The sequence below is a fragment of the Patiria miniata genome, unplaced genomic scaffold (genome assembly GCF_015706575.1).
Source record: "Patiria miniata isolate m_02_andy unplaced genomic scaffold, ASM1570657v1 HiC_scaffold_29, whole genome shotgun sequence".
In the NCBI taxonomy this organism is placed as follows: domain Eukaryota; kingdom Metazoa; phylum Echinodermata; class Asteroidea; order Valvatida; family Asterinidae; genus Patiria; species Patiria miniata.
This window is the reverse complement of record NW_024037068.1, coordinates 7,853,560-7,875,079: the sequence shown is the minus strand read 5'-3', so window position 1 is coordinate 7,875,079 and position 21,520 is coordinate 7,853,560. Positions and strand designations below refer to the sequence as shown.

General features: G+C 42.4%; 1 protein-coding gene across 1 annotated transcript; it reads right to left on the bottom strand.

Moving 5' to 3' along the window:
• Nucleotides 1–1,516: 1,516 nt before the first annotated feature.
• Nucleotides 1,517–20,138, bottom strand: LOC119735598 (trehalase-like). The gene is made up of 13 exons (XM_038209362.1): nucleotides 19,877–20,138; nucleotides 17,150–17,250; nucleotides 15,457–15,589; nucleotides 10,913–11,000; nucleotides 10,077–10,177; nucleotides 9,012–9,104; nucleotides 7,960–8,208; nucleotides 7,455–7,504; nucleotides 6,403–6,588; nucleotides 5,317–5,549; nucleotides 3,981–4,208; nucleotides 3,797–3,850; nucleotides 1,517–2,705 (listed from the first exon to the last, which is right to left on the bottom strand). The coding sequence occupies exons 1-13, from the start codon at nucleotides 19,978–19,980 to the stop codon at nucleotides 2,490–2,492; spliced, it is 1,836 nt and encodes a 611-aa protein (XP_038065290.1). The 5' UTR covers nucleotides 19,981–20,138; the 3' UTR covers nucleotides 1,517–2,489.
• Between the last annotated feature and the right edge of the window lie 1,382 nt (nucleotides 20,139–21,520).

The window sequence follows — 21,520 nt, the reverse complement described above, 5'->3', positions numbered from 1 at the left end:
GAAATAACATTTAAAAGTAAGATATAAACATCCACACAACTAACCTTTAAAACTGGGCGTTTTTGTGTTATTCCTGTTTAATGCGTGCGAGAACGAATTTCGGGGTCCACTTTTGCGACCCCATAAATTTGATCTGTTTCGATGCTAATTGTGATTTCATTCGTTCACCTTTTGTGGACTTTGAAGAAACAACTATTTTTTGCATTGTTGATTGGTCACCGCTGTTCCCGAGACACACAACATGTATATCGTACACTGAGAACGACACGAGAAACGTATTCGTGCTCCGTCATGTCCGATGTAAACAAGCGGGGTTTGTCCGTCTTTTCTCGGGAACGGTAAGACATTGTAGTTAGGTTGGTTCCCTTTCAACCAGATGTTTGAAATAGGCTAAGTAAACAATCCAAAACATAAAATTTTCGGGGATTTCAGGACCTAGTGCCCCTTTAATGCAATATTCAGCACTGTGATTAATAACAAATTGTTGAGTGATTCGTGACCAGGTCCTTTATTGAAAACTAAACAATAGTTGACAAACATATCGGTGCAAATCACATATGCTGTTACAGCTGAATTTGTATAAATACTGATAATTCTACAAAAACTGGAATGTAATTTAACTACTCAAATATCTGTTAAATTCATTCAAAAAGTCACTTTCTATGTAGCAAAACAAAACTCTGGGTAAAATGTACTCCTACGTATATATACACTGTAATGATCAAACCTTCTGCACTGTTGTACCACTGCTCTATGGTTGTACAGGCAACAAAATTTTGAATAAATCATGTTGATTGGGCAACAACCATTCAAAAACTCTTAGTTTATCATTTCTTTCACCAATATTATGACTTGCACATCCGTATCCTTTTTTCCTTGAGAAACAAAAATGTGCATGAAATCAACAAAGGGCAGTGAATGAAGTTAAACTTGGTTAGAATGATCACATGTTCCCACTGTTTGTGGAAAATGTCTGGATCCGTTCTTGTGTATAGTAAGTATATTTTTAAGCTATGGCAGGAGTTTCTACATGTCGCTTGGTGAGCGGTATAAGCCCCCTATGGCCCCCCAAAAAAGTCTCCGGTTTCTGGTATGCGCGCGCGTCGCCGTAGCCATGCGCGTCGGCAAAATGATTTTTTTTTTTTTTTCAATAAAGATGATGTCTGAAAACCGCCAAACTCACTGGTTTGACCGGAATCCTGCTGCTGCACAATTTTAACGTGTTTTTAGATGGGGTTATGATCGAGAATAAGCTTTATGTGGCCTCTCTGGACTCCCATTATATTTGCACTAAGTTTAGTCGGGCACCATTTGCAGTCATCCGTCAACCGACATTTGAAGCAAAAAAAAAAGCCGCGTCGCCGCACCACTTTTGGGGCAAGCTCCATACCAGAAACCGGAGACTTTTTTTTTTGGCCTAAGTTTCTCATAAAATATAAACAACCAAATTTTATTTTAAAAAAAAAGCAAACAAAACAAATGAAATACTTTAAAAAAAATTGTAACAATTCGGAAAGATGTTTATGAAAAGTGTGTAAATTGAGGCAAAATATTTGCTATAATGTATGTATCACCAATGACTATAAATTTAGGTATAAATCTAAAGTATGGGGTTCCATATGTGCCATCACATTTTTGGGCGTCGCATTTTTGAGCTCTGCCAGGGATCATTTTGATAGATTTCATGCAAGACGGCCAGAGCTTATTGTGCACTCGCACTTGTTTAGCTTAAATCATGATAAATCTATGTGTGCCTTCTTCTTTTCTGCTGTGTAAAACTTTTCATATTTTCTGACACATAGGGTTGATGTCGATTAGTCAAAATGCATTAAGTGATGCAAAAAAATAAGCAAGCACAAGTTGTTTCTTGGCAGCACTCACAGTGCAAAACCCAATAATATGGTACACCGCAAAAGATTTTGGGGCAAGTTTACTACTAGAAAGCAGGAGGTCGTGGGTTCGAGAACCACCCGAGTGATTTTTTTTCCAACTTTCACTCGGGAGGTATCACACTGAGTATGCAATATTTATACATCGGTGAAGGGCAAAAACCTAATTTGATTTACATCACCCCGACGCAAACATTCCTATGAAGAACTTTACTATTACTAAGCACCCAGTAAAACACAAACGAATAACTAATAGGTCAGGGACTTAATTTAAAAAAAAAAGGTATTCATCAGGGTCCCTTCATGCCTATCTGTAAAATGCAGCTCACAGTGCTCTTGGTGACATACTCAATATTCATAGTAAATTTCCATATATAAACCAAAAACGTGCCTTATGGGTACGACAATGAAGATAATTAATATTCAAGAATTGTTTTTTTCCCAGGTTTATTGTACACTCGTGTACACTCGTACATATTATAGCCACTTTAATCTGTAAGGACATTCATTTAGAAAGAGAATGTGGGAATTTAATACAATGTCATAGCTTTTATTTCATAATTATTAAATGATGTATCTTTAATTGAATCACATTTTTTTTTACAATGAACACAGCAAAAGCAACATGAGCCCAAGTGCAACTTGTACCAAAGTGCCGAAATATGGGCGTGGCTTGATGCCTGTGCTGGTCACTGTAGTGCCTGGGGGCGTGGTCATTTTTCCTGGGGGCGTGGTCATTTGGACATCTGACCGTAGTCTGTCTCCGTATTGGTCGAGCAAGGTTAGAATGACGCCGTTGGTCCATCCGAAGCCAGCCTTGTTGGGTTTTTAATGGCAAAAAAATAGATCAACTTTTTTATTCAGGTTCAGGGGCCAATTTCATTGAGCTGCTAAAAGCATCTATAGGAAGTTGCTTAGCAAAAACAGGTTACCAGCCAATGTGTCATACAACTGAAATTACTTTTGACTGGTTCTCAACACCAGGCAGGTTGCACGGATTTGCAATCTGTTTCGGGGGGGGGGGGGGGGGATAATTTGAAGTTGGATGGTTTGCCTAGGCATGGGTTGGGTTGAGTTGCGTTTGGTTAAGTTTGTTAAGGATCGAGTCCAGTATAGAGTTCGGTTAAGGCTGGGCTTGGTTCTGTTGTGTTGGGTCAGGCTAGGCTGGGTTGCCTTGGGCTAGGCTGCAGTATGGGCTCGTTTTGGTTAAATATATTACGTTGGGTTGGGATAGGTTAGGTCAGGTACAGGCTAATACAGGGTGAGTAAAAACAATTCGAAACCCAAATGTCGGGACCATTTTTGTAGTGAAGTTCTGCATGTAGCACTTTCAAGATCTAGGATATGAACGCCCAATTTGTAAGCTTTACTTTAGTACAAGAACACCCATATCACTCATGTACATTTCAAGTTACAATATTTTAAACACAAACACCGTTTTAAAGTTCTGTCCACGGATCACAAAAACAAGGTAAGTGTTCTATCAGCAAAACGAAAACAATTTACATTCATACCTATGTGAATTGTTTTCGTTTTGCTGAAAGAACACATACCTTTTTTTGTGATCCGTGGACAGAACTGTAAAATCTCGCAACTTGAAAAGTACGTGGATGATTCGAATTATTCTTGTAATAAAAGAAAGCCTATTAATTGGGCTTTCACATCCTAGACTGAAAGTGCTACATGCAGAAATTCACTTTAAAAAAATGGTCCCGACATTTGGGATTCGTTGGTTTTTCGTTTTTTTTAACTCACCCTGATTAGCTTGATTGCGTTAATTTATGAACGTGTCCGATCATGTTAGAAAGTCCTGCAAGTTATATTAAACATATGGCTTCTGCTCAAAAGAGGATATGAAAGTTAAAAGAGCAGATGACTAGAATTGTAAAGATTTTTCCCCCACGTACCTGCACTCCATATTCACCTCCATGGCCTGGGACACCCTGATTGGTCACATCATACTGTCGAAAGCAATGAATAATTCATAATGAATAATTCATAACAATGAACATACATTTCATGAATATTCCTTGAAATGATATTCAGGTTGGTACTAAAACTGATTTCCCCATTTTCAGTCGTAAAGCTCACCTTTTCGTACATCACTTTCTTCTCCTCGTACGCAAGGAAGTTGGTCAGCGTCCATTTCTGGGCCAGGTCAAAGGCCAACTGCTTAGCCTCATCCAGCCGGCTGTTGGCCAGCGCTTCGATGAGCATGTGCTGGAGCGGAGGCCACGCGTTGGGGTAGTCCCACTGCTGACCCGTATTCTGTTTTAAAGAGGTCGGCACACCCCCTGGAAAGTCTAGAACGCCCTCTGCCTGCATGTGCGATTAAAGGGAATGTACAACATTTGCTTTTGCTGTAATTTTCAGAAATGGGTTGCTTTGGGGGGTTAGCATTTTAAAGCAAATTTGTACTTGTTTGAAGTTTTGGGTTCGTAGATGCTGGAAATAAAAACCAAGCAAAACATTCATTTTCTTGTAGTCTGGTTCCCTGACCCCACTTAAGATTAAACGGAGCAATTTATAGACGTCGGGAATTAAAGGTCAGGGAACCAGTTTAGCGGGCTTTTACCCGTTCATAGGTGTGTTGATTGCAAAAAAAAAAAAAAAAAAAAAAATGCGTACTCACTAAAGAGGATAAATTGGGAGCAGTATTTGAACAAATTAAAAGCTGTTTTTTTTCCCAACGCAATGTGATACCGAAATACCACTTTTCTTGAAACTGACAGCACACCAGTGCTTTGATTTTACAGGAGTTTTTAGACCGTCATTTACTAACAGTCCAGTAAGGTATATTTCGTAATTATGTGGTAGTTTTGTTTTTTGATGTTTGCAAATGTTATATATTCCCTTTAAAGTTGGCTCTGAATAATCTAAGATTCAGCAGAGTTAGTCATCGTTCACCGCACTTAAACCTCTTGACCATTGAAATGGTAACAACAACCATCCCATCAACCAACTAACAAAGCAAGTGACTATTTCTAAGCCTTACAATGTATACGAACAATGCTTACCAAACACATACGGGACCAACCACGAATGGAACATTCAAAGTCATACTCAGTCAATTACTGGTCATTTACAAGTCTATTCAGAAATCAGTCATAAGTACAAACGGGATGAAAATAATGATGTTCTGTTTACAGTTGGCTTTTGATGGCTTGTTATTTTAACTTGAGACTAAAACTTTTGATTGAATTGTGATGACATACTTTATTGATTGCAAGTGTTTAACCAGACGATTTAGGAGAACTCACCATTCATTCAACTAAACAAAAAACATGCCACCGACGAAATAACGAACGTTTTAGTGACGTCCGATTAAAAATCACCGTGCATGTCAATCAAGGCAGCCATCCGCCCCACACAACTAATCACAATATTAAATCGTAGAAAACCACACCGCTCACACACACTAAAATACCTTTAGATAATTCATCACGGCCCTTTCGGTTTCTTCCTCCCCGCCTTCGTCTCCCCCGTAGCAGCCCGCCCACATCGGCACGACACACGAGAGGTAGAACTGGTTGTTGTTGGCGGAGGACTTCAGGTCGTAATCAAGCCACGCGCCGGACGTGTCACTCCAGAAGATATCACGGATCGCCGCTCGCCTCGCTTGGTGGGCGGTTCGGAATTCTGCAGCCTTTGATGTATCACCTGTTATATCATTACATTAATTGTATGTAAATGCAGCGTCACTCTGCTGCCTATCCGGTTCGCAAGTATCATACATGCACGCGCACGCACCACTGATTACTAGCGCCCATTGGCTAAACACTCCACTTTGCACTACTTCCGGTTCCACTGCATGGTTCCCATGCTACTCCGTGTGCAGTGGGCGTGGTCTATTTAAGTTGAAATGACGCCACACTTACGAACCGTATACACGAATCCAGGCACGTGATCACTGTACCCTCATGGAGAAACCATTCGCTCTGTTCACGCTTCCGCCATAGGCATGCACAGCCTCGATCTGGCAGGTTTACACAATGAAAATAGCCGGTTCAGTGATTCCCGAGTCGGGGTTCAGATCACAAAACCGGTTACTTTCATTGCGTAAACTTGCCAGATCGAGGCTCTGCATGCCTGTGGCGGAGCGTGAAAAGAGCGAATTATGCACGACGTGACGAATTATCTGAACACAGCTTTCACGATGCTTTCGCCATTGTAAGAGGCCTCCGCGACAGAATTGATAACTTTCCCGAATTGGTCTATATATTGGATTAGGAAGTTCTGACATCAGTGCTTTTCGGCATGCTGCTTGGGTTTGAATGATGAAATTTAGCTAGTAACAAATTTGGTTTTATCAAGTAAGCCCATATACGATGATTCAGTTGTAACAGACATCTCACTATCTGATGTACCTTACGTATCGTCAGTCCTCACAACAATCATTATATTATCCCAAAGGCAACAAGAAGTACATGTAAACAAAAAGATATCTATAGAGAGTCTGCGAAAATATAAAATGAAAACCTGCACTGCGAAGATTCGTGACCAGTTCACTTACCCGCCCTTTCGTAAAAGTCAGCCATCAGTTTCTCGTTGAGGCACAGGATGCTGTTCAGATCCACCGGCACTATTTCTTTGGTGCGGATGGATCGCAGTGTGCCCTGCTCGCCGAACCACCGACTGGAGAAGTCCCAGCCGCTCTCGGCCGCCGAGGCCAGGTTGGAATATAGCTCTGCCGCTTCAGCTAAAATATTTTAGAAGTCAAACGAAAGTCATGTCTTTTTGAAACCTAACTTCATGCAGATTTTTATCTGTTCCTGAAAAAAATAATTTATTTATTCATTATGTCAAAGTATTTATTAAAGTTGAACTTAGATTTTAACGGGGTTTGAACCTGCGACCTCCCGATTGCCGATTCGGTGCTCTACCAAATGAGCTACACAGCCCTATAGCGTCCCCATTTTGCCAGCGTCTTTGTTCAAGGGGCGCTAGTCAGAAGCCATAAACCCTTATTTGCCATGTAGCCAGGGTTCACACCCAAATTTAGTCACGATGCCAGCAACATTATAAGCAATGCTACAAACTTGGGAAATGGCAAACAGGGATGCAGAGAGGATGCAGCTTTTGTTTTATCCATTTTCATTACTACACATTTTATAGTGTAACTTATTTGATATTATTTACAAACCTATTGATATATGCGTCCTTTTTGGATTCTTTATAATACAATGACATTTTTGAAGTTGGTAATGGCAAATTAATAGATGAGAAGTGCAAAATTATAAAATAAAAAAACCCTACCGAAAGGGATTATTGGCTGCAGCATGACATTGAGTGGAGACATGTCAGGCTTGTTGAGGAACTATGGATTCAGGATTTTCCGAAGGAAGTGTCTGGATTGTTGAAATCAAAGATCTCAAAGGGCAGGGATGAATGGATGAGGTATTATAGGCATCGACGTTCAAAAAGAATAAAGGCATATTCAAGATTATTTGCAATGATTGAGTGATGACTTTATTCAAGGAACATTAGGATAGTTAACTTTGTCGGTGGTGGGGATTAGGTAGCCATCCCTTTCAAACCGACCCACCCAACCGGCTTCGCTATTACCTTGCGATAGTTCCGATGCAGTTTCCACATCTTCTCGATAAGATTCTGGTCTGTTCAAAGAAGGAAGCAAAAACGCACTTAAATGACATTGTACTGATAATGTTTGTTGGTTGCATGGCGAAGATAAGAGAATGCCATCAGACAGATAATAGGCTCAGTCTCCTGGCGACGGGCAGAGCATACTTTCCGAAACGATGAGTTTCCCTCTGTTCTTTTCAATACCTCGCAAACTCTTAGAAGAGATTTGTCACATGGTGCTACAGTAAATCACTCTTTATCTTATTGTACTGCGTTATATTTACTCCTTGACGAGCCCGTGAAACCGTAAGTGCCGGGCAGTTTGGGGCAGTACAGGGAGCAACAGGCAGGACGGTTTATGACGGTGTATGTACTAACAGTGTTTTCATCGCATGATCAAATACCCTATATGTCGTCCGCCTTAAAGTTGGTCTATTTAACCATTTTGGTTGATGTGAAACAACTGGAACAGCCAGCTGCGGTGTACCGTGGTTTTCCCATGAAGACGTTGTAGCGGTTCAGTGTGTGGCTCACGGAGCCTGCCTGAGGCTTGGTGACCACCACAGTCCGATTGGTCATCCAGAACTCGTATTCCTTCTGCAGGGACGGGAGGATTGACTGGACGAACGCGAAGTCATTGGTCGCCTTGAGGTACTCGTTGACCGCCGGGATGAGGAACGGAGGCTGGCTCCTGCGTTGGTAGTAGACCCGGTTACCATTAGGAACAAAACCAAGTCTGCACAATGAAGATCAAACAAGGCAAATAATTAGCTTGAATGGGATTCCCAGGGCGTGTCCAAAAGGACGGATGGGTTGGCTTACCCTAGCGAAGCGGTGCTTTCCTCGCCTTCCAGCGCTGTGATGACCCAGGTTCGATTCCGGCCTGGGCCAATTATGTGGATTTGGTTTTCAGTCCCTACCTGATTCCATGGGTTTTCCTTAGAATATTCTCCTCGGGTTTTCCTCCCACATCTAAAATTGTAATTTCTTCACATTGTCTACTTTTTACTGGGCTCATTGGAGACCAGTGGATTCCACTAAATAGGCTATACCCAGTTAAAATAAATTAAATACCCCGACTGTCCAATGTTAAGGAGAACAATGATGTGGTTCGGTCATATAACTCGCCACAACTCTATTGATAAGACCATCCTGCAAGGCACAATAGAAGGAGGAAGGAGAAGATGAACACAGAGAAAGAGCTTGCCTGACAACATCAAGGAGTGGACAGCCCTGGGCATACCGACTCTCCTCCAACAGGCAAAGGGTAGATCACGCTGGAGACTGCTGTCCGTTTCAGCATCCGTCATGGCCCCCATACGTCCTTGCAGGAGTCAGGGTGAGTTAGGGAGTGAGTGTAAGTGATGGGTATAATTTTGTTCTTACGCTTTATACCTTTTTATGCGTTGATTGCAACGCCTCATCACCCCTTCCCCCGAAATATCTTAGACCTCAACACCCCATTAACCCTCCTTTTGGAAAATCCTGGCACCACCACTGCATTCACAACCTTACTCAGTTACCAAAAGGTTAACTTACGTGTCCACCATCGAGACGAAGTTAGACAGCATTCCCTTCACCGTGTCTGTCATTTCGGACAGGAGTAACCCTTTGATAATCCAGTACGAGTCCCTGGAGACGCAAATTAGGAAAATGTCTGATCATGGAAATGCAGGAGTATCCCGTGCCTTTGCCTGAGCCTATATACCTACTTGTTTTAATTCACAGAAGGCCCAGAGACCTCAATAGGCCTTATTTGTGAGGAGTGATATAAGCAGTCAAGCTTTACTTTTATAAACGAAATAGTATAGAGTAGAGGGCGGTGACCAAGTCCCGAGTTGGTGTAGGTTAGGCTGCACCCTCGCATCGTATCGCATATTCGAATACAAAATGAAGACTGAAAACAAATTATCGATTCCAAACTGCACGTAAATGAATACAGGGTTGTTGGTTGCTTCAACGCCACGCCCAGTGGTAGTAATGCGCATGCTCCAATTACCCGGCTATATGCTGGCACCAAGAGTTCCAAGAGTGTCTTATGGGTAGCAGACCAGCAAATAAACTTCCATAGACCCCAATGGTAAATGCTCCCACTTCAAAAATTCGGGAAAAATACTCACAACTCTCCAAAGTGTTCGAGACACACATCAAATTAAAGCTTATTTCATCATCTTTCATTTTCTTTTCAATTTTCGGGGGGTCAACTGATGACTTTTAGGACAAATTTCCATCTGAAGATGATCACCCCTGAAAATAGTCCTGAAGCCCATCGCCATTTTGAAAAACGATGCCTACACACTCCATTGCAAAATAGAGCGCTTTTAGGGTCCAAATTACATCCAAATTACACAGAACTGCAAGCTCCCAGTCCTGTGCACGGCTTCCACCCATATTTCTTTTTACAAACCCTCAAGTTCATGGCCCACAGCATGCTCAAATACTGAAGATTTTGAGGGCATGCAAATCGTGATTTGGCCGGCGTAGGCAATTTCGGACCGATTTACTGGTCTGCACCCTTATTTTGAAAAGAAGTATGGCGTCCGTATCACATAATGAGAACTGTCTTTACCAGTTTTTGTTTTCATTTAAGAATGGTTTGTTTACCAGTAATAGAATTCCCTGAAGCGACCACCTGGCACGACAAATGGCTGGTTGACATACATGAGCGAATAACGGTCGGCGTTGTCTCTCACGTCGTCTTTAATCTGGTGAAGTGCAAACAAAATGTAAAGTTGTCCATTCCCGTATTTAGTACTGCAGATAGGTGATAGGATTGTGCCTTTGATGATCCAAGCATTGCATTTGCCACACAGTCAGAGTACGTCATGAAAAAGATATTTGGCTAAAGGGCCAAGAGTATTTCATGAGAAAGATATTTGGTTAAAGAGCCATCGCAGATTTGTCGTTTGAAAAAATAATAGGGAGAACAACAAGCAATTGCAGCCATTTTGAGAATTTGAAAATTGCTTGTTATTATATAGCTGTATTTTTCTTTTCAAAGGACAAATCTGCGACGACTCTGACTTTGTGCCAATGCCATGCTTGTATCATCAAAGGTAAAATTCCTCCAAATATTGACCCTATCTGGCCCACTATATCGTATAGCAATCGTACATAAGATCCATGTTCGCAGTTTTCACTGTTGCAACCATCTCCACTCATAGCTTGGCCGTTTGCAAATTGATATACTGCTGTTGTAAATTTATAGTAAAGTGCAAATGTTTGTTTCCCATTATAATGAGCTTTTAGCGAGCAAGACCTACAACCTTATACAAAGGCTTTGTGTTACAAGAGACAAGATTGTCTAAGAAGCCTGACTCACAGGTCTCTCCTGTAACATTTGCAAAAATGTGCACAATGATCGCCTGACCATCGCGAGCAAAATGAGAGCAAGATTGTCTCGCATCAGAGAATGCCAAATGATGGAATCTGAAACTCACCTGCCTGCCGAGCTCTTTCCAAAGATCGTTCAGATCGGAAGCCCAAGCCCTAAGCTTTTCGTCGTTAATTTTCTCGAACATTGCAGGGCTGGTATTTATGTAAAAAACAATAATAATAAATGAAAGAGTACTTTTTGAGGGGCAGTTTTCCATCTCGAGAAGGTATCGCGAGAGGAGCACTATTTTTGATGGCCAATGTTCCATCTTGACAGAGGTACAATTTTATTACTGCGAGAGGGTTTTTGTGCTTTCGAGGGGGAAGTTTTACATCTAGAGAAGGTGCACAATCTTGTTAATGCGAGAGGGGTACTTGTGTTTTTGAGGGGCAGTTTTCCAATACAAGAGAGGAGGCAATTGTATTTGTAGCGCGATCATAATACGTTTGCGTTTGAGGGGCAGTTTTGTTTTCATCTCGACACGGGGGTTATTTTATAACCAAGAGAGGGGCACTTTTATTGGCCGGGGGAAACCTGGGGGCAGGCCCGGATTACCAATAGGCACAGTTGGCACTGTGCCTATAGGGCCTACGAAAAATGGGGGGCCAACGAAAACTTGGGGGAGGGCCTACGAAAATACCGCAGTGTGCCATAAAACACATAGGCCTACCCACAGACACCCACACGCGCAGAGAACAGTTTTTAAAAACGTTTAAGGGTATCTCTCAGAATTTTCGATTTCACCAACTAACGCTGTACAGCATGTATGCATTGGCCCTACGTATAAAATGTACGTGTAAAGTATGTCGTTCTGTAGCACGGTGCCAACCATGGGCGTCGATCGGTGGGGTGGGATTCGGGAACGGGGAGACAGATCGTTCCACAACGGTTTTCGTCCCTGAATAAAAATATGTAGCCTATATTTGATTCTATAGCTCAGAACAGCTCCAAATAAACTGAAAAAAAAAGATGTTTAAATGATGATCTTGTGCTAAAACTTTGGCAGTCGTCAGAAATTGCCTCAGATCGCACCACAGGGCGCCTAGAATCATTTTTTTTTCAGGGGCCCTTTTAGCGGGCCCCGAACCCCGCGCCGTTTAGGCTTCGCAGTCGCACAATTAGTACTGATCAAGATACACATGTATGTACCACCCCCACTTTGAGAAGCGAATGACGCCCTCGAGAATTGGTGCCAACAGGCTGTTTTAGCTAGGACCTATACCAGTTTGGCCTGGCTTGATTTGCACAGCCCCCCCCCCAACAAAAGTGTGTTCTTGTACCCCCACTCCCAATAGGCCTAATCTATAGCCACACATTTTTATTATGTGTTTTTTTAGACAGGGAAATTTTCCGGTTCTTATTACATGATTTTCCTAGTGTTTTCAACTTCTGGCGTTGATTACTCATAACATGGTTTTGGGGGACATTCCTCATTTTGCCACATTAGGTCACAAATTTAATGTGCCCCCTCGAGATGTAAATATAACTGCCCTCAAACGCATATGAACGCATTATGATCGCGTTTAAAAACGATCTCCTCTCTTGTAATGCAAAAGTGCCCCTCAAAAACACAAATACCCTTCACGCATTGACAAGATTGTGAACCTTCTCGAGATGGAAAACTATCCCTCGAAAACACGAAAGACCCCTCTCGCAAGAAAAAAATGTGCGCCTCTCAAAATGGAAAACTGTAGCGTAAAGAAATAAAAGTGCTCCTTACGCTTTTAAAATGTAATGCAAACATTTTTAAAAGTGTATATCAATGTTTGTAGTAAATTTTGCTCTGGGTAACATGTATTTCTTGCAATGTGAACGAAAACAGTTTCACAATTTTCTCCTCTTTGACGGCAGGTGCCTTTTTTGCCTCTTTTTGGTGATGCCCCAGTTTTAAAAACGTTCCGCTGCCGCCAATTGGCGTATTACATGTCCAGGTGTAAGTAAAAATTATACTCGCTAGTTAAGTACACAATACGACCCCAATTTAGATCGTCCAGTCGCCATAGGTTCATGGATTTGCTTTGTTTCATCTCAAAGGCCTTTTCATGACCGCAGACTTGAGTCAAGGCGTATGGCATAAAGAACATGCGCGTGGCAGGCTCGTTGGCACCGCGCGCCGTCATCTGGGCGTAATTCCCCTGGTGAGAGTGGGGTGGGGGTATAGCCCACACTTTTTGACCGCGGGGATGGGCTATTGAATCATGATGAGAAAAAAAATGAGGATTTTGAGGTATTTTCCGAACTTCGGAGCAACTACAATGTTTTCAGAAGCACGGGAAAGTGTAGAAACAAAGTACAAAAGCTTTTTTAAAATGTAAGCGCGAGTATACATAATTGATAAAGAGCGTCCCAGTATAATGTGGTGTCCAGCCGTTTCGAATGTCCCCGGCCGGGAAATTCGGGCGTTTCATGTGCCACCAATAGTTTGCCAGGGAGAGTTCATTTTCCTACTGCATTGTGGGAGATAGTCGACAAATTCGCAGCGCGGGAAATTTGAAATTGTTATTTTTTTCCGGTCAGTAGTTTCGTAAGCGTATGATTTGAGTATAAATGTGCCTTTTTCTTTTCTTTGTATCAATATGGTGTTTTTAGTAAGGCGGCAGAACGCTATACCCGAATTTATAACCACTTAGCTAAAGTTGTTTAATGACTATTATAAGATGGAATTTTGCGTCGGGGTGATATAAATCAAACTATAGGTTTTGCCCTTCACCGACGTTTAAACACTGAGTATACAGTGTTTAAACGTCGGTGAAGGGCAAAACCTATAGTTTGTTTAATGACACTCATTCAAATGGGCCCTTGTTTTGTCGACCGTAATTTGAAAAACTGACTCTCCATGGCAAACTCTTGGTGGCCCTCTGCATTGTGAATCGCCAGAATTTTAGGATTTTGGTCATCCCCCATCCCCCCCCCCCCCCCCCCCCACTCGCCAGCACAGATTTACGTCACTGGCCGTCAGTGCACTCGCGTGGTCACGATCATTCTAATCATGCCACAGGCTGACATTAGACTTAGCGTAAGTACAAGAGACGATGAAGTTTCCCAAGCTATTTAAGGGAGCTGAATTACAATCAGACAAACACAATTCCCTCGTAATAATTTGTAAACGGGTCAGTAGTTTGATAAAAATATAATGAGGTAGGGGAAACTTGCTAGAATTTGTCTCAATGATAGCGACATGTCAGTGCCGGCCGAAAGACGTGCGACGCCAAACAATAATTGATGAGACAGAATAAGGACGAGCTTGGTAAGCTAACTGCTCGTAGTGACTCTGAATAGTCAACTGCTCGGTACATAAGAATGATTGTAGAAAAGAGTTACGTAACAGCATTCATGTGTATAGCACGATGCTGATGCATCTTTCGTGCAGCTTTGAAACACAAAGTAACTCTCCCACTACGGAAATAAGGATTATGTTTTAAACGCAAAGAGAAAAGCACCTACTGAAACAGCCTAGCCGTTAAGCTGTCTGACAGCGGACCCAGGGTTAGGGGTTCGAACCCGCTTGGTGCCATATTTTGGTTTTCGATGCCCGCGGTTCTGTCATTTAAGAGTATTAATTTCCCGTCGTCATTTACCAACAGCAGTTAGCTCGGTCGGTCGGTAAGCTGACTCACAAGTTGGGACTGTCTGCGAAGTCCAGGTTGGCATCTGCGTATAGGTACGGGGTTCTTTTGCTGACTCGGCAGCAAGGCTTAGGGTGCCACCTCGTTTCCTCCCTTTATGGTGCCTGACTTTCGAGTTACATGGATGGACAGGGAAGGAGGTGTGGTGGGCCGGGTACCGAGTCCCAGAAGAGTTCTATATGGAAGTCGGTAAGGGGCTCATTGAGTTAGGGTCATAAGTCCGACTCCTGAAGACTTGGCCATCGCCACATAACTTTTTGTTTTATTTTCTTTCTTTTCTACAGGAGGACATTTGCAAGAATGGTTAATTTGTTGTACTAAGAGCTTGTATTGTAATTGTTCGAAATTAATTTTTGAAATTGCTCGAAAATACAAAATTCAATCCCGCTATAAATAATGTTTTTATTTCATTGTCGCAAAACTGCATGTACATGCTCAGTACCTTTGCGCATACTGTGTTCAGGCCTGTTCCCTGATCCCAGACTGCAGGGGGGGGGGTCTTTAAATCCTATAGTGGATTTTTTTTAAATATTTTTATATTTTTTATATGCACAGCTGTAGCTGTCAACCCCCGTATATGAAGCGACTTCGCGCGGCAGCTTGTGCCGACATGACAGAATGTACAATCTTTTGACATGGGTTTCAGAACCGGATTTTAGCATCGCAGAGTTTTGAGCAGCGGTGTATATTATTTACATCTTCCACTTTGTTCTTATTCCCTCTTCCTTTCCCCTTCCTTCTCCATTCTTCGGAACACTTGTGCCTAAGGCCTACGAATCACTAAATTTGGGCCTGCCGGGGGGGGGGGTACCCCCTCCCACCCCCGGGTTCCGCCGCCCCTGCGTATGTAACGTCTCCTTCAGACAATGCTTATGGCCGCAGATCGGTAATAATTGGTAGTGAACGTAGTCGAAAGGAATGGTAATCACTTTGAGTGGAATATTTAGGAGAGTGAACATAAACCGTTTCGCACTGCTTTTACCTAGGGTTCCAATCCGTCGGGGTCCAGTCAGTAAACTCCGTGGCCGGCCCGTCGAAGTTTGCCTCCACGAAACTCTTCATGACATCTCTGTCCAACGGATCGGACAGGTTTCCAAAAGCATCCAGAATCACGTCTGTGAAAGTAAAACATGGATATAAACCGAAAGAAGATTTTGGGCTGGGCGTGCCATGTCAGCTCCTTGGAATCTATGCTGTAAATCAGCGTGCCCTCCTTCTGAAGGCCCATAGTGAAATAATAATATCCATGCGAAGTTGACAATGGAATGCGTATAATTTTACTCGTGGTTTCCCACAGCTTGCGACAAAAATGGGGTGGGAAAATGCTTGAATAGTTTGCCACATGTTTGTGCACATGCGCATCAGTTTATTTTGTGTGCAGCAAACAACTATAATTTTTTTTAGCAAAACCTGTGGATATAATCACTCATCTTAACGATATAAGCCTACATCAGGGTAGACTCGTAGACTCTTATGCTGTGCTCAGGCGCGGATCCAGAGGGAGTTGACCCCCCCCCCCAAGAAAAAATATATATAAGTAAACAATATGCTGCACATTATGTCCGCCTGCCCGCACCAATAATATTGGACATGAACAAACAAATCTGACGGGCCTGACCCCCCCCCCTAGCAAAAATTTCTGGATCCACCCCTGGTGCTCCAGTCGGAAATTAAACGAACAAGTACATGTACGCATAAGTTAAACATAACAAATGGTTTGTATAATTCAAACAAATGTAGCACGAGAGGCGTATGGAGGTGTTAGGTGGGACACTATAGACAGTGGCACACCCGGGGGGGGGGGGGGGGGCCTCGGGGGGCTTGAGCCCCTCCCAAGAGTTTGTCAATTTTTTTTTTTTGATTTTTTTTTTTAGTCCCACGATTTTACCTTGGTGATATGTATGTGGCCTATTCTCGAGTAGTATAATAGGGGTGTAAGTGGCGCCACCAACGTCTAAATAGTCCGCCCCCGAAAAAAACCCTCCATTTCTTTCTGCGGCCAAACATGTTGGGCAACATTTTTTGAAAAAAAAAAATTGAGCCAACCCCTCCCCAACCCCCACCAAATCCTGGGTGCGCCACTGACTATATACCTGTGTATTATGGTATTGGCAAATCCAAAGTAGGCCCCTCTTGGGCCTAAAAGTGTTGCTCAGCATATTAAGTGTGCCCATTGTTTCAAGTCACAATACCCACTCAATATAATCAGCGAATGTATATTGTAGCGATGTCACAAGAAAACAAATTATATTGCACCGATGTCACAAGAAATGTCCAAATTCTTCGTGAACTCTTCATTAACCTTAGCGATGTCGTTTCAAACTGCATGTCTCTTTGTAAGATGTACAACATTTATAATCGTTGCTTTACAATCATGCAGTAATCTCGTATGCTTTTATTTTCTTTCATTGTGTTGTATAGTATTTGTAAGTATTGTAATTGTACATGTGTGTATAGCCATTTGTAGTCATGCAGTCACCCCGTATGCTCTTATTTTATTTCATTGTGTTGTATTGTATTTGTAATGTCTTGTATTCGTAGATGTGTGTATAATTATTTGTAGTGTATGCAGGGCCCCAATGGAAACCGTTTCATACTGTTTAGGCATACCCTGGGTATATATGCAATAAATCAATCAATCAATAATAGCTATTATTTAATTCGGTCATACCTACCTGGGTCATGCTTCATGTGCAAGTCCACGAATGTCTTGGAGTCGTTGTACACGTAGGCATCCTGGGCCGCTTCGAGCAGGGGTCCATCGCAATAGATTTCACTGCCGGGATAAAAACAAAGACGGAGAACATGTACCTTCACGTGTATACTCCTTGTACCCTTTGTTATATACCACCAGGTCCCTCGGCAATGAGCATTGACGTGCTGTTTGAGATCTCTTCGCGTATTTCATGACCCTTAACCCTAACGCGCCGTGAAAACTGAACTTTCCCATATACGTCGTGTACACAGAGCACAATTACCATTCGTATATATGAATAATTGATTAGCCGTAATTCCAAAACCCTTTGACCTATAGTCATGAAATTTCTTGGGTATGTTCATGATGAGTTGTTCTATGCACATACAGCCCCCCCCCCCCCCCCCGGCTGAGAGATGGTCAAAATAACCCGGCCCATTTAGGGTTAAAGAATGTATTGAAACATGTAAGGTCAAGTAAAAAACTAAACAAAGTAAACCAGTTTCTGGTCCTGCCCGCTTCTTTTTTTTTTCCCCACCAGCCTCCCTTTTATTGAATTCATACATTTGCACTATATTTTGTAAATATATATTGTCAATAAGGGCAGTTGTAATTTTATGTATTTCTAACAAAATTGTAGCTATGTAGAAAGGGCTACGGCTTCTTTGGACACAATTTTCTATCAGCAAAAGAGTCGAGAAAATGGAAGAATCAGTCCGCCATCTTGAAAAATCCGCCATCTTGGGGGGGGGGGGGAGAAAAACCACAGAGTCAGGCTCATTTTTTTTCTCGAAAAGCCAAGACCAGAAAATAATTTTTTTTTACTCGGCCTAAATAATGCGGTTTTTAACTGAGCCAAAAAAAAAAAATAATAATAATAAAACTAATTATGTGTACATGATGAATCATATCTACCACTGCAAACTCAGCACAAAGTTTACGTTTCGTAGTTACGTTCTAGTGGGTCACTGCTATATCGGTAAAGTAAATAAGACTGATAACAATTGATAACAGTGTGCATTTGGATAAGCCAGTTTCTTACCAAACAACGACACTAGTTTTCGATGCAAATGTCAATGTGAAATTATTGAAGAGTGCATGGAACTTGTGCAGCGTCATGCTCGGGTGTTGACTTTACTGGGTCTCTTTACCGTGGCCGCCCTAAATTGTCAATTTCTTTTTTTCTTTTAACGAACCCTATCAGGATGGGCTATTTTATGTTCTTCTGCGGACCGAGGGGGTGTTACATATTCCTTTTAGCGAGAAGGGCGGCTTTACTGGATCCCAGCATGCAGTGTAGTCATAGGCGTAGCCAGCGGGGCTGTAAGGGGGTTCTATACCCACGCCCCAATAGTTTATAAACACTGCCCTTTTCTAATCAAGTGCCCTTTTTCAACAGCGTTCCCCCCGAATATTTTCAACAACTTGCTTTTTTCCGAACAAATGCCTTTTTGTGGCATCAGCAGCTACTGCGAGTGCCTTTGTGTCACCCTGAAAAGCGCCTTATATTGTCCGTTAGCTTGCATAATCGTCTGTTTTGAAAAGCGCCCCCATCTAAAAAAGGTACACCCCCACTATTTGATTTTACGGAGGCCAAGAGTCTAGAGAAAATTTGACGATTAGTAGTGTTTTTACATCGGTTTCCTTTGTTACCATATAGACTTCCTACAGAGTTCGTTTGGTAACCGCTTATTTACCCTCGACAAAGTTAGTAAAGGTCACCGAATTTCACGCCGATCAGCCAAACTTTTCGGGAGCTATACAAGACGTTTCATTTGGGGAAACCTTGAGCCCCCTGTGCCTGATGGAGTTAAGAGCATCTTTGGAAAACGTCGTAGCTAGCAGCTTATAGGCAAGTACAAGAAACCTAAATTATCGATCTTAGCAAGACAAGAACCGACCATCAGGCCCGTATTATCCAATAGGCACAGTAGGCACTGTGCTATAGGGCCTACTAAAAATTTGGGGGCCTACGAAACAAAACACTGTGTGCCAACAGGCTTTTAGAGCTACCAGTTTGGACTGGCTTGCTTAGTACAGCTTAGCATCAACTTGAAATTGGTGTTGGTGTCTAGTGCGGAGTAGGGTCTGCGAAACACTGGCGCCTAGGGCCTACGGAACACTTAATCCGGCCCTGCCGACTATACGGTCCTGCAGAAAGATGTCTTACTTCAGTGTCTTGTGTTTATGTAACCATTATTCTCATTGTACTTTGCACTGATAGCCATACTTAATTACCCGTATTGTAACACTGTCAGGACCATTTCAAAAGCTAACAAAATGTATTCCGCACTCTTAAAAAGAACTTCCGGTATAAATTTCATCCGGAATCCGGGTAATATTTGGCCTGGAATCCGGATCATGTTATTTCAAAGTGGAACATTTCAAGGTAAAATAAACCTTTCCGGGTCAAAACGACACCTCTCCGAATCATTTTGAACTAGAAAAATATCGTTTAGATCCCGAACAGTATCGGGTCAAGTGTGACCCGGATTCGGGTCAATCTGACCCAGTACTCCAAGTGTTATAATTGATACATTTTACCAAATTACTGATTAACGCCGAATCATGCGTGCGACCAATAAACCACAACATAACTGCCGCATACCTCCTCCGAGTCCATGGATGGATACCATGGATGGATACAACCACAATAAAATCGTAAATTAATCTTTTGGAAAAACACTATTAGTGTATCCAACCAAACCTGTCACACGCTGGCACGTCCCCCAAAGCCTCTCCGGCAACGAGAGCAGGCAACTTCGCGAGGCAGACGCCGAGAAACACGAGCAAATCAAAGCGGAATGTCATGGTCAACGTTGATAATGAACCTCGCGGTATACAAGGCTACACTGCTGATCTTCCTATAGGCCGATGTGTGTTTTGTTGATTGTCATCCCCGATGTGTGCCCAGGCCAACACTGGTCCGTTTACGTGTCTTATTTAATACAACAGATAATTAAATAGCTTCATTGCTGTCTATTCTAAAGCGATATGAACTCTGATCTCTATAAACCAGGCCGATAAGGAAGATACGAAAGTTAACCATTACCTTTCGCGACATGTACATCGTGATGTACGGTCATAGATTGGGAAAACCCTTCGGTAATACTAAAAACGCGTCCCACCTGGCTCTCATAGGAAAGCGCACAGTAAACAAAGCTTGACGTCATTAGGTCTTAGGTCTATTAGAGCTGAGGGACTTCCCAAAATTAGATGGCGGTCTCAACATTTCCCGATAAAACGACCACTGATTACGCGGCAACACGGCTGAAATGTGCCCCCAAAACATACCGCAAACTACCAAAATGACGCCACCTGCGAATCAGTACAGATCAAAAATAAGGTGATTGCACTATGGTGAACTTAAACGGTTCGGATGGAAAGTAAAATTTCCGGTTCTTTTCCGGCAAGAGCTCCTTCTCACGTTCGTGGACACGTAATAAGCTTCCAATTCGTTAGAATGGAAAGGCAGTCGATACTGTGATCATACTGAGAGCGCGCAGGGGGTTCCCAACAAAGTCATTAGGCCTTTATTAGATATCCGAAAGTTTTCAAAAATACATGAAACGTCACTCATGACAGTTTGTTTTTACTTCAGTAACAAAACTAACAGTCATCAATGCTTGCTTACGACCAATAAAACGGATGGGTAAACAGAAATACTGACCTGCGATAACAATCGACTGATAAATCAAACGGTTAAAGTTCTTATGCCTAGAGTTAGAGCAGTTCGATCGGTATTTCTACTAGTGCAACTTCGTCCCCAGTGCTTACTTTATTTCCATCATCGCTTCCAATAGTAAGCCCTGGATAGGAAACTTTCTTCCTGTATCCCGATTCGATACCGCAATTGGCCAGAAATGGATTTATATCGTGTACTTGGTGTTGTGATTCACAACGTGCAGTACGTGTTTTCGCGACCATTCGTCCATGCCTTCTCGAACATTTTCATTTTCTTTCCAATTTGTTCATATCAACATGAAACGTGATACTGCATGTTGTCTCGATAAGATCGTAACAGTTTAATTAAAATAAAATCGTGTTTTCGTAACTCACGCCATGCTCGCGCTGCGACGAATTGATTCTGTTTTTGATCCAATCACCGCATACAAAAACGAACGCAAATGTAACGCACAGACATGCACCAGACTGTTCCTCATTTGCATACGTGTTCAAAAATCCTGAACATGCAAATGATCCAATACCAGGGTGAGAGAGCAGCTAGTGGTGGGCGCGCACTGCTCGACACCCTGGGACGAGGTTGCTACTAGTGTACAGCCGCTGGACCACGCCTTCGGAACAGTGGGTATTTTCAAAGGTCTTCTAAAAACACACTTGTTTGTCTAGT

What these genes read in the sequence shown, in the direction of transcription:
- LOC119735598 (XM_038209362.1), bottom strand. Translation starts at nt 19,980, where the DNA reads ATGACATTCCGCTTTGATTTGCTCGTGTTTCTCGGCGTCTGCCTCGCG. An exon ending in GACGTGCCAGCGTGTGACAG is followed by an intron (nt 17,251 to 19,876) that starts GTTTGGTTGGAT and finishes TTATCCCGGCAG; the next exon opens with TGAAATCTATTGCGATGGAC. An exon ending in TGCATCGGAACTATCGCAAG is followed by an intron (nt 6,589 to 7,454) that starts GTAATAGCGAAG and finishes AAAATATTTTAG; the next exon opens with CTGAAGCGGCAGAGCTATAT.